Raw genomic sequence first — 10,954 nt, 5'->3', positions numbered from 1 at the left:
TGGTAGCGTGCTCCGCCTACCACTCCGAAGACCCTGGGTTCACACCCCGGGCAAAGCAACATACAAATTTTAGAAATAAGGTTTTTAAATTAGAAGAAAATTTTCTAAGCGGGGTCGCCCCTCGGCACTGTTCGGCAAGCACTCCGAGTGTATTTCTGCCATGAAAAGATCTCAGTGAAAACTCATCTGCCTTGCAAATGCCGCAACATAGGTACTTTCGTACAAAGCTGTCGCAACAACTTTTTTTGTTCATTTGACTACTAAAACGGTCAATTACGAATCAACGATTTGCGCGCAGTTGATTCAACATCTTGTAGCGATGGATAAAAATTAACAGAAATTTAGGTTGAATTGACCCATATTTTGGTTGATTTTACCAGTCTTTTTCTTTCGGTGTATATGTGCGAAAGTCTCGCCCTGCGAATTAAATCACTGCCTTCAAACTGGTTCTAATCGAATGCAAGCGGTAGCCACACTTAATATAATATCATTAATAAAGATAACGAAAAGGAAGATTCCCTCCTCTTGCTGTTTTGAGACACTCCTGAGGAGGCAATGGAAGGAACTAACGCACAATCATCAACAACAACTATAAATTTTCGAAGCGAAAGCCAACACTGACCAACTTGTTTATTAAATTTCAATGAGTAACTTTTTCAATGGTATTTGAAAAGTCCGTATTGAGAGCAGATGTGCAGTAATAAGAGAAGACCGCCAAGTTTGAAACAGCAGATCTTCCAGACACAGGATAATGTTCTTAAGTGAAAAATAAATTTTCAGTTTAACGATGTATTCAAATAACTTTGATGTTATTGACAATTTAGCAATTGGCTGATAGTTAGCTACATTTGCTTTATTACCGCTTTTATGAATTGGGATAATATCACCTTTTAATAAGCACTCCACTATCAAGCGATTTATTGAAATTAACAAGTAGTGAATGAGCCAGAGCATAAAAATTCTTAAAAAGGTATGGAGAAATAACATCCATATCTGCTTTCATAGAATATCGATATCAAAATTTGATTAAAAAAAACCCCAAAGAGATTAGTTGCTTCAGAAGCCGAATTCGCCTTCCCCCTTATAAAACACATGCTAGCCTCGGGATGTTTTGAGCTAGAATCCAACATTCATCGAACCCGAAATTTCTGCAATGCTTTTGCAGTAACGCTGCCCAGCAGGCCACAACAACTGTCCGCTGTTGCTCGCGCCAAACGGAGCCTCCAGCTAACGCGGCTGCTCCAACTCATTACTACAATATACGTAGCATGGATAGAAGCAATGTCGAGCACCAACCATTACCCCCGTCCCATCCCTTATTTTCCGATTTTTCTCTTGCTCCATATGCCATCCAAGAACATTTATGATTGCGACATCAGTCCAATGCAATGCACGCCTTGGCTGTTGCTATCTTCATAGATATTCCGGGCAAATCTCCGACGGGCGTATTCGTTACACCGTGCTTCCAAAACAGAAGTATCAGCCCATCATGACCAGGTACAACAGCAGCAGTCGGAAAGCACACACGACAAAGTCTAATCCTTCAAGGTGTGTCCACCTCTCTCTAACCCCCAGAGTGACGATTGTCCCCTCCCTCCCCCCCCCCCCCCTCCCTTTGCACAGCAAAATAAAAATAAATATCCTTATAACCGCAATTCAAGAAACGAAACTAACAGCGATAGCTACAACATCCATAAAAAAGATCACGTATGTGACTATGGTAGAGGCTTTACTTGTATCACCCATCACAACGTACAATACAGTCTATTTCACTTCTACATTTGACGCAGGGACAAAAGCTTAGAAAGTCAAGGCATTACTATCCGATCAGGTGGCGTCGTATTCTTGTCGATGTTAATGGACACCACAACCTAGCATTCTAGCCTGCAAGCTGACACCAGAGGTAGGGAGCCAGCACTGCAAATAGACAATACGACTTTCTGCTCGATAAATGGCGATGCCCTCACTCGAATAGAAGGAAACTGGCACACCTCTGAAAGGCGGACTTCTATTAATTTCAAAGAAGCAAATTGGCTTCACAAATCAATCTTTCGCTGGATTCTCCATTCCGACTGATGTCCGGCAAAGTGAGCGCGCGTTGCGCAAAGCCATTGCTTTTGCTCCGGCACACTATATTCCGTCCGCTAAAATACCCGCAATCATACTATATTTCTGCGGCCGCCGTGGTGTGGTGGTAGCGTGCTCTGCCTACCACACCGAAGATCCTGGGTTCACGCCCGGTCAAAGCCACATCAAAATTTTAGAATCAGGTTTTTTCAGTGATTTGGCAAGCACTCCGAGTGTATTTCTGCCATGAAAAGCTTCTTAGTGAAAACTCATGTCGTTCGGAGTCGGCATAAAACATGTGGGTTCCGTCTCGCCAATTAGTGGGAAAATTAAAAGGAGCAAAACGCAAATTTGTAGAAGAGCTCGGCCTAAAATCTCTTCGGAGGTTATCGCGCCTTACATATATTTTATTTATAACACATTTCCCAGCTGAAGCTGCAAGCCTAGCAAGAGAACGAGACCTAGCGTGACAGCTAGACCGTAGAGAGACAACTCAGCCCCTCACATTAGAAATCTCAACTTGAATACGCTGCGGCGGGTAAATAAACAAAATTCCTTGTCTAACCCGAAAAAATGCAATCATAAAATATCCATCGCCCTTGCCGATACAACTTTTTCGGGATCGAAGAAATCCGCGAGCGCTTTCTGCCGGCAATTTTTAATGCATCCTACAGTAGACAAGACTAGAAGTAGTGCAAATAGACGGGCACATAAACACAAACATGGCATGCCACCCATTACCAACACCTTCTCAGAAATTGAAGAAGCCATTAAAAAGCCAAAGGCCTCTAAATCATTTGGTCCAGGCGGTATAGCTATGCTGAAACACCTTGGCGATGAGGGAGTAAGCTATTTGACGCACGTTCATAACCTTTAATGGCAGTCCTTTGCGAACAATGGAAAATGGCAAGGACAATCCCACTACTAAAGCCTGGAAAAACTAGCTAACCCCATCAGCAAGGATTATGGAACCCGTCCTGCCTCCTCACTTGAGCGTAAATATTCGGTTGGTCAGCCATCCGAATGGCTTTCGTAATATGCATATCACCACCACCTAGCTAAACGCCATAAACACCCAGATAAATTACGCGTTGAACCAGGAAAACCCCCATCATAAGACGGTGCTTAGGGCACTTGACCTGTCAAAAGCTATTGACACAGTTAACCACAGGACGCTACTCTAAGGGGTAGGAGGTTCACCCCTTCCCCCTTGTTTAAAAAGATAGACCGCAATAGTCGGCAATCGTTGGTTTAATTTAGGAACGAAACCTCAAAGCCTAGGAGAATCAAACATGGTGTCCCACTACATAAAAGAAATAACTGCCTTTCCCAACAGAAGGTTTTGCTATCATTTCCTACCCCAAGGACTGCACGAAAATGGCAACAGGACTTCAATAGACGAATTAGTTTCTAGAATAAACAGCTATCTCCCTATTCTTTCTGGTTTATCAAAATCCACGGCCACTCTGTTTGCGACGTGGAAGGAACAGATGACGCACGGCTGGTGTTACACTGCCAACTATCAGTCACCCAAAGATCTTAGGGGTAACGTTCGATAACACTCACACCTTCAAGGCGCAAACTTTTATCCGAAGTACAAACCTCCAGAAAAATCCTAATGTCGCTTGCTGGAGGCAGTTAGGGAAAAGATAGAAAAACGCTGCTACCCAATTACAAAGTAATTGGCTTCCCGCTCATGTATCACGGGTCGCCAGTCTGTTCGCCTGGACTTAAAAACACACACTGGAATAAACCATCAGGCCTGCCAAAATGCTGCACTCAGAACTGCGACGGGATGTCTTCTTATGACCCGTAAACATCTTCTACATAGTGAGACAAAAGAGCTCAACATTAATGAACATAATGAAATGCTGAATAGACAGAATTTGCTAAATATCACAACAAACAACTGCTAGATCTAGCCCCAACCCAAAAGTGGTAAGGAAACATCTCCGTAGGCACTAGCGCATGGAGGCCCTAAGCCTACTCAACACAGAATCGATAAACATTTTTGCTAGGTCACGCCACGTTATCAATATACTCCATCCAACCCTTGCAGAATCAGAAAGCAGATTACGTATGCAGACCCAAGTCATCTTCACCCAATTTCGTTCTGGGTACTGTAACGGGTTAAACTCTTACATGTTCAGAATCAACTCCGACATACGTAATGTATATATGTCCTGCATGCGATTTGTCCCCACATGCCACCAGCCATATTTTCAATTGTAATGTGGAACCTACGTCTCTAACAGCAACTTCAACTCAGCAGTTTCCTTGAACTCCGTTTGTGAGTGGTTACACATATTGAATGGAGCGAAGCACTGTTAAAACAACAATAACAGCGAGCCTTCTTCGAGTTCACATATCGCCAAAAAAAGAGTTAATGGTAGTTTTAAATTCACGTTCAAATATACGAACAAAACTTTTGTAAAGAATTTTAAAAACAAGAGTCATGTGAAGACTGAAATTTTTGTAAAACTTGTTCATCAAATTCTTCAATTTCTTGAACTTCGTGGTGTACTACGGAATTCTCAAAGTACAACTGCCTAGAACAACCTGCCTCAGTTAACCACACCAATTGATCAGTGAAAACCACCAGCGTTTCTGAATGAACATATAATACACATCCACTAATATCCATTTTGGAAATATCTTTTCACGTACCTGCGAACAAACGGCAACAATAGATCACGACGGAACGTGACACTGAAGATGTCACAACGTCGAAACCGCTTGGTCTCTAAAGCAAATTTGACAGTTGATGAGAGAAAATCATTCCAATTCATCAATTATCCACTCTGTCGGAAAATTAACAAAACAAAATGAATTTAATTAGCGAGCTTTGCTCATATTGCTTTATACAATGGTTTTTGTAATGAGCAAAGCTCGCTAATTAAATACATATGATCATATTGATATAATAGTAACAGCGGAAGTATTAAAAACAAATACTGTAAAAATCCGAACAAATGTTACTAAGCTTTCAAAAGCGCGCCTAAAAATCATATCCACACCATTAGGAATAAACTACATACAGAGTGTATGTGCCTACATGTATGGTATGGAATATAAACAAAAAGGCAACTCTTAGAGACCAATTGTACAGCGAACAACGGGACATTCATATGGCTTAGCAGCTAAAGGCTTGCACTGATATGAATGTTGGAGATTCGAGTTCAACGCTCAGCTCCCGAAAAGCTAGCTGATGAAGAAGTGAAATTCAGAAACATGTCCTAGTAACCATCGCCGTTTGTAAACTTACAATTTTTCTCTAATATCAATTACAAAATGAATTTAGCCTATATAATTCCCAAGTTAGTACAGGGAACTAAGTGGTTTGACAGCCACAAAGTAAAACATTAGCCCTTGCTCTTGACCCAACTCACAGTTATATATTGCAGTCGAATAAAACAGGTTTCACTACAAATACAATTTTTATTACATCATCCCCAGTTATGAGTATTGCTAAAATGTATTTTTGTTGTCAACCAAGAAAGAGTTTCGGTTTTGCAGGCAATCGTATAAAAGTATAAAAATTTAACAACTAAGTATTAGGTACAAATATATGTATTTGTGTCAGTATGTAAATATTTTTGTGTAATCTATACATATAGGGACTTCGAAACCACTGCCGATTTTGTTCAAATTGGCAGGATAGCTTTACATCAACCCGGAGACGATTGCTGTGTCCTAGTTTAGTCCCCTTGCCACTGACACTTTTGACACTTTTTTTCCTGGAAACGGACCAGGACTGGGACTGGGACTGGGATTGGGGCCGGGACTGGAAGTGGAACTAGGACTGGGATTTGGACTTGAGCTGGGACTGTAATTGGAACTGGAACTGGGAATGAGGGATGGAGAAAAATAAGAATAAGTAGAGAGAAGAGATAAGAGGGAAGGGAAAGGGATAGAGTTAGACGAAGATATAGAGATATGGATAATTGGAGCTGAAAAGAAGTGAGGGAAAATGCAAAGAGGGAGAAAGAGAAAGCCAGAGGGAGTAGTGAATAAAAGAAAAGAAAATGGGAAGAGATGGCAAGGGAGAGTAAGGGGTAAAAATTTCTTAAAAGTTATACAATTGGTGAACCAAAAAGGCCAAAGTTAGGGCATAACAACGTCTGCCGGGTCTGCTAGTATGTACATATATAATAGAACTCTACAATTTTAATGCAAATATCACATTCATTTATCTTTTCTCAATTTCTGACTAGATAACTCAATTGAATCTAACCAAAGTTTCAATTCCGCAGGCATTTCCGGTCTTGTAGCAGTTTCAGCATACGTTTTCATTATCTCAGTGACGTCACAATTTGTAATGCATTGCTTGGATAAAGCAACAGCACGTACAAAGCCATCAGACAAAGTAACAAATGACTGCTCCAAATATATCGCCTTTTCATCCCACCAAATAAGTTTGGTTTGAATTTTGTATGGATGGAATATAGGAATGGTACGACGATAACGAACACTTGACGCACCCTGTACAGCGCCTCCTTTGCGATCACGCACCTTCTCATAGAGACCAGTAAGCGCGTAATAGTGGAAGCGTGCAAAGTCCAACTCACGCAGGTAACGAGCGTTGTTCATGTGACGGATGAAGATATCAACATCTTGTGATGTGCAGAGACCTGTTCGAAATGATAAAATGTGCCGTGCGATAGAAAAGCGACCTCATTGAATGCAAAGTATTAATTAGCTCACCGTAAATAGTTGTAGTGTCTGTCACTTTACGCTTGCCTTGGAACAAGCGAGCAGCGAAAACAGTGAAAATGCAACGAATAAAATAATTTACATCCCAGATGATGTAGAGTATAAGCAGGATAACCATAAATAACATGTTGCTGAAAGAATATAATAACATTGGATAATACCATAAGTATTTTATATCATGAAATATTAAACATATTGCTGAGTAAATTTGTTGTTTTGAGAAATTTATTGGGTGCAAACAGTAGTTTTTACCTAGCTTTTATTAGCTTGGGTTTTATGTACATACATATATACATACATGCATATGTAACGTAATTTTTGAGCATATTTTTCACCAACTGCCAAAAGTTTGATTAATTTAAAACTTTGTACACGTATCAAGGACCGATGACAACTCAATAATTTAATGGTGGGGTGACATAAGGTCAAAGGACATAAGGTCATAAGGTCAATTGGTCATATAAAGTGGCCATAGGGACAATTAGCTTTAGGACCCTTAAAAATTTGGTGTAGTGACCACTTAGGAAATTTCTGTTTGACCATGTGACCATTGGGGGCAAAAAACCATAACCATATTTTTACTGTAGTGAGACGAACACAAAAGTAAACAATATCCGCAGGATCTATTTCACGTTAATTTTCCATTGCTTTGTTACTCGATTTTCCATTGGAGTCAAATAAGAATATAGGAAAATAAGCGCGGCCAAATTTTCTATAGGCGCAACCATCAAACAGTCAAGGTCCTTCACGTACAAGCAAATGGTCGATGCCAGGACGTACTCGAAAACATGGAAATCCACAAACAAGATACAAAAAAATTCAAAATAAATAATAGTTTGAAAAAACTAAAAGGGTACGCTTTTATAGCTAACCGAACTTAAAAATAAAACATTATTTGTAGTCACAAAGATTTTATGTTACATTAGGAGAAGGTGCAATAATTTACCATTAACAATTTACTCAAATTAAAATTTAATTTATTAACAGAATTATCAAATTCAAAATAAAAATCGTGGGTTGCTTGATGTATTAAATATTAAAATTATTCTGTTTGCAAGAGTTTGGAACTATTATATTCTGAATTTGATTATTCTGTTAATAACATACATTTTATAATGGCTTATTTTATTTTGAGTAAATTATTGGTGATAAATTACTCCACCTCACACTTATGTAGCATAAAATCTTTGTTATCATAAATAATTTTTAAATTTTTAGTTCGGTTAGCTATAAAGGCGTAGTTTTTAGTTTTTTTTTTTTCAAACTATTATTTATTTTCCCAATCCCAATCTTAATTTTAAATTAGGTTACGTTAGGTTCAAGTGGCTGCCGTCCACATGGGAGCGGCACACTTAGGCCTTTATAGGCCCATTGTGCAACCACACGGATTTGTTGCTACTCTCCTAATCAAACCATTTCTTTGAGTTTGTGAAGCTAACTAAGCGTCGGGTATTGACCTCAGCTATATCAGTCAGATCTACGAGAAACATCTTGCCCATAAAACGTTGCATTCTTCTACCGAGCGCTGAACATTCACAGAGTAGATGCCTAACAGTTTCAGGCTCTTCTTCGTTGAGAGACTGCCTTCTACCTAAGGCAGTCCACAGCATCTTGTTAAAGTTGGTATGTGGTTTGCAGAAATCTGTCCATTCTGGTGTGGAGAATCTGTCAAGAATTTCAGTATGGTTGCAGTGAGACCATGTGGTCAGTTTCCTCAGCCTAATGGCTGCATATGCTGCATATTTTATGCCTACTATGTATATCTATGGGTAGTAGGTTCAGTATTACATTCATAGCCTCCGTTGGCGTTGTGCGGATGGCTCCGCTTATGCATAGTAGTGCAGATCTTTGCACCTTTTGAAGAGCAAGAACCGTCGAGGATTTATTCAGGGCGGGCCACCATACCGCCACCCCGTATAGCAATATTGGCCTAACTATGGCCGTGTATATCCAATGCACTATCATAGGGGACATACCCCATTTCCGTCCAATTGCCCCTTTACATGTGTAGAGGGCAACCGTGGCCTTACGGACACTTTCTGTGGTGTTTTGTGTTCAGTTCAATTTCTTATCAAGTGTGAGCTCTAGATAGTTGGCGGACTTATTTTAACTAATTTTAAATTAACGTAGCTGGAACTTTCAAGCCCAATTCTAAATTTTCTAATAAATATACCCCTCCATAAAGAACTCCAAAAAAAAATTCATTCTAGTCAATTTTTTAAGGAGACAAATTTCAAGATAAGAGGATTTTTTATCACATTTTGAAATAAGTAACTCTTAGGCCCACTTGCAGACCGGCAAGTTATCTTTTTAACTCAGAGTTAATTTGAAAAGTTTGTCAAAAATGTGTAAGTATAAACCCTCATGTCTGGTTAACTCTGAGTTAAAAAGATAGCTTTCCATTCTGCAAGCAGGCCTTCTCGAAGGTTTTGGAACAAGACTATAAAATTTTTGAAATGAGTGTCAATTTTAAAGCAGACCTGTTCAATTTCCATTCTAGCCGAGTCAATTCAGTCAACTAAAATAACAAAAATTATGACAAAGCATAATTTTGGTGACTACCTTTAGTTTACTATAAAAAATAAAAATTAAAAATTCCCCATCTATCCCATTTGAGCTAAAAAAGTTATTCGGAGTCAAACGCCAACATTTTTACAACAGTTTTTTGATACAAAAAAAATATTTTTTGGGGAGTGTTTTGGTCGAAAAATTTACCCTTTGACCATTTTTTTTCGCAGGCTCGAAAACTATTTTTTTGGGATGCGTAGTGGAACTTTTCGGTTAACTTTCGTCCATACAAATCGACCCAGGTTAGTATAGAGGCTTTTAATATATATTTAAAGACCTCTTTTAACTCCATTTCACGAGGAGTTGAGAGTCACGCCGCTTAGATGGGAAGTCTCCGCCATGCCAAAGCGACACATTCCCAGAGAACCGGCTTTCATCCTCCAGCTTACAAAAGCGACAGATTTGTGTATACGATAGATTTAACTTACTTAGGTATTATCATAGACTACATTGTCCCGTAAAGTACCCAGTCAGAGCTCGTAGGCCCTCTGTGCTTATATGAATAAGTTTGGTTGATACTATTTTTGCTAGGAATATAAACAAGTTGACCTGTCTTTACCTCGGGAACTCAAACTAGTGTAGTGTGTTTCTTTGTTAGTCCACAGAAGGGTTTGGATCATAGAATGCTGATATAGCACCGTAAAGCTAATTGGGAAATGAACATTGGGTTTGAACCGAGATTTTGTACAAAATAGTTACAGTAATATGTAACGACCCAAAATTGATTTTTTAGAAACTTATAATATTTACGGCGCCCTTAATTAATAGTTCTGACGAATAGCTCTTAGCTAATTTAAGCATGAGTTTAGTTTGCTTAATGAAGTACTAACAACTAAGTAACAAAAGCTAACCGTTTCGTAATTTCACCTGTTTCTAAGTAAACAGTCAATATTTCAAACTTGAACGCACATTGAACTTTACTTTTTCTTATAGTTTGTACCCATTTCTTTACATTTTAGCCTCTTACTACGTACATATGTACATATGCATATCTTAATGTATCTACATTAAGTATATATGTATGTATAAACATACAACAATAATTTTAAAATCAGCATTTTGACATTTGGCCTAATTTATGTAAATATTCCAAAATCGATACAATTCATCGCAGTTTTTACACAACACGCACCTCAATACAACAATTTCAACACACAACCAGTTTACTGTCGCAATACGAAAATAGGTAAAAGTCGATACAACGGAACGCTCTTCCTCAAGAAATAGCTAAACTTGCTTTTTTGCGTACTGTTTGCTACTTTTTTCCAACGTGCACTCAACACAACAAACTAAAACAGAATGAAACTCTAAATGAGCCAAGCACTACTAATATAAAATGATACAATCAAAAAATAAACAAAACAAAGCAAGGTAGTTCAAGTATGTGTAAAACCGCATATTATATACCCAGATGTATACTTTTGTGTTGGGTCACATTAGCTAATGATCCGATAAGCGCTGTCGGGAGTATTCCATATTAAATTAAGTGCTAAAATATAATATTCCATATTAAATTAGGTGCTTCACAACCAATAGCGTGTATAAATCACAACTGATTAGTTATTACTCAGCTTGCGCTGCTTTTATACTCTCGGTTTCCCTGTTC

At 38.8% G+C, this 10,954-nt stretch overlaps 1 protein-coding gene across 4 annotated transcripts; it reads right to left on the bottom strand.

The window, feature by feature from the left end:
* Positions 1 to 5,491: 5,491 nt before the first annotated feature.
* On the bottom strand, positions 5,492 to 10,654 carry LOC137250290 (protein THEM6). 4 transcript variants are annotated; one of them, XM_067782838.1, is made up of 3 exons: positions 10,598 to 10,654; positions 6,772 to 6,911; positions 5,492 to 6,698 (listed from the first exon to the last, which is right to left on the bottom strand). In XM_067782838.1, the coding sequence occupies exons 2-3, from the start codon at positions 6,905 to 6,907 to the stop codon at positions 6,253 to 6,255; spliced, it is 582 nt and encodes a 193-aa protein (XP_067638939.1). In that variant the 5' UTR covers positions 6,908 to 6,911; positions 10,598 to 10,654; the 3' UTR covers positions 5,492 to 6,252. The 4 variants fall into 4 exon arrangements, with proteins under 4 accessions (XP_067638939.1, XP_067638938.1, XP_067638941.1 ...); XM_067782837.1 differs by having other exon boundaries at positions 10,481 to 10,653; XM_067782840.1 differs by having other exon boundaries at positions 10,549 to 10,628.
* Between the last annotated feature and the right edge of the window lie 300 nt (positions 10,655 to 10,954).

Source organism: Eurosta solidaginis, chromosome 4 (assembly GCF_040869045.1).
Source record: "Eurosta solidaginis isolate ZX-2024a chromosome 4, ASM4086904v1, whole genome shotgun sequence".
NCBI lineage: Eukaryota > Metazoa > Arthropoda > Insecta > Diptera > Tephritidae > Eurosta > Eurosta solidaginis.
Note: the sequence above shows the minus strand (reverse complement) of the source record. Positions and strands in the feature narration are given on the sequence as shown.

Coding starts and splice junctions, on each gene's coding strand:
- LOC137250290 (XM_067782838.1), bottom strand. CDS start 6,907: ATGTTATTTATGGTTATCCTGCTTATACTCTACATCATCTGGGATGTA. Junction 6,699..6,771: donor AGACACTACAACTATTTACG/GTGAGCTAATTA, acceptor CATTTCGAACAG/GTCTCTGCACATCACAAGAT.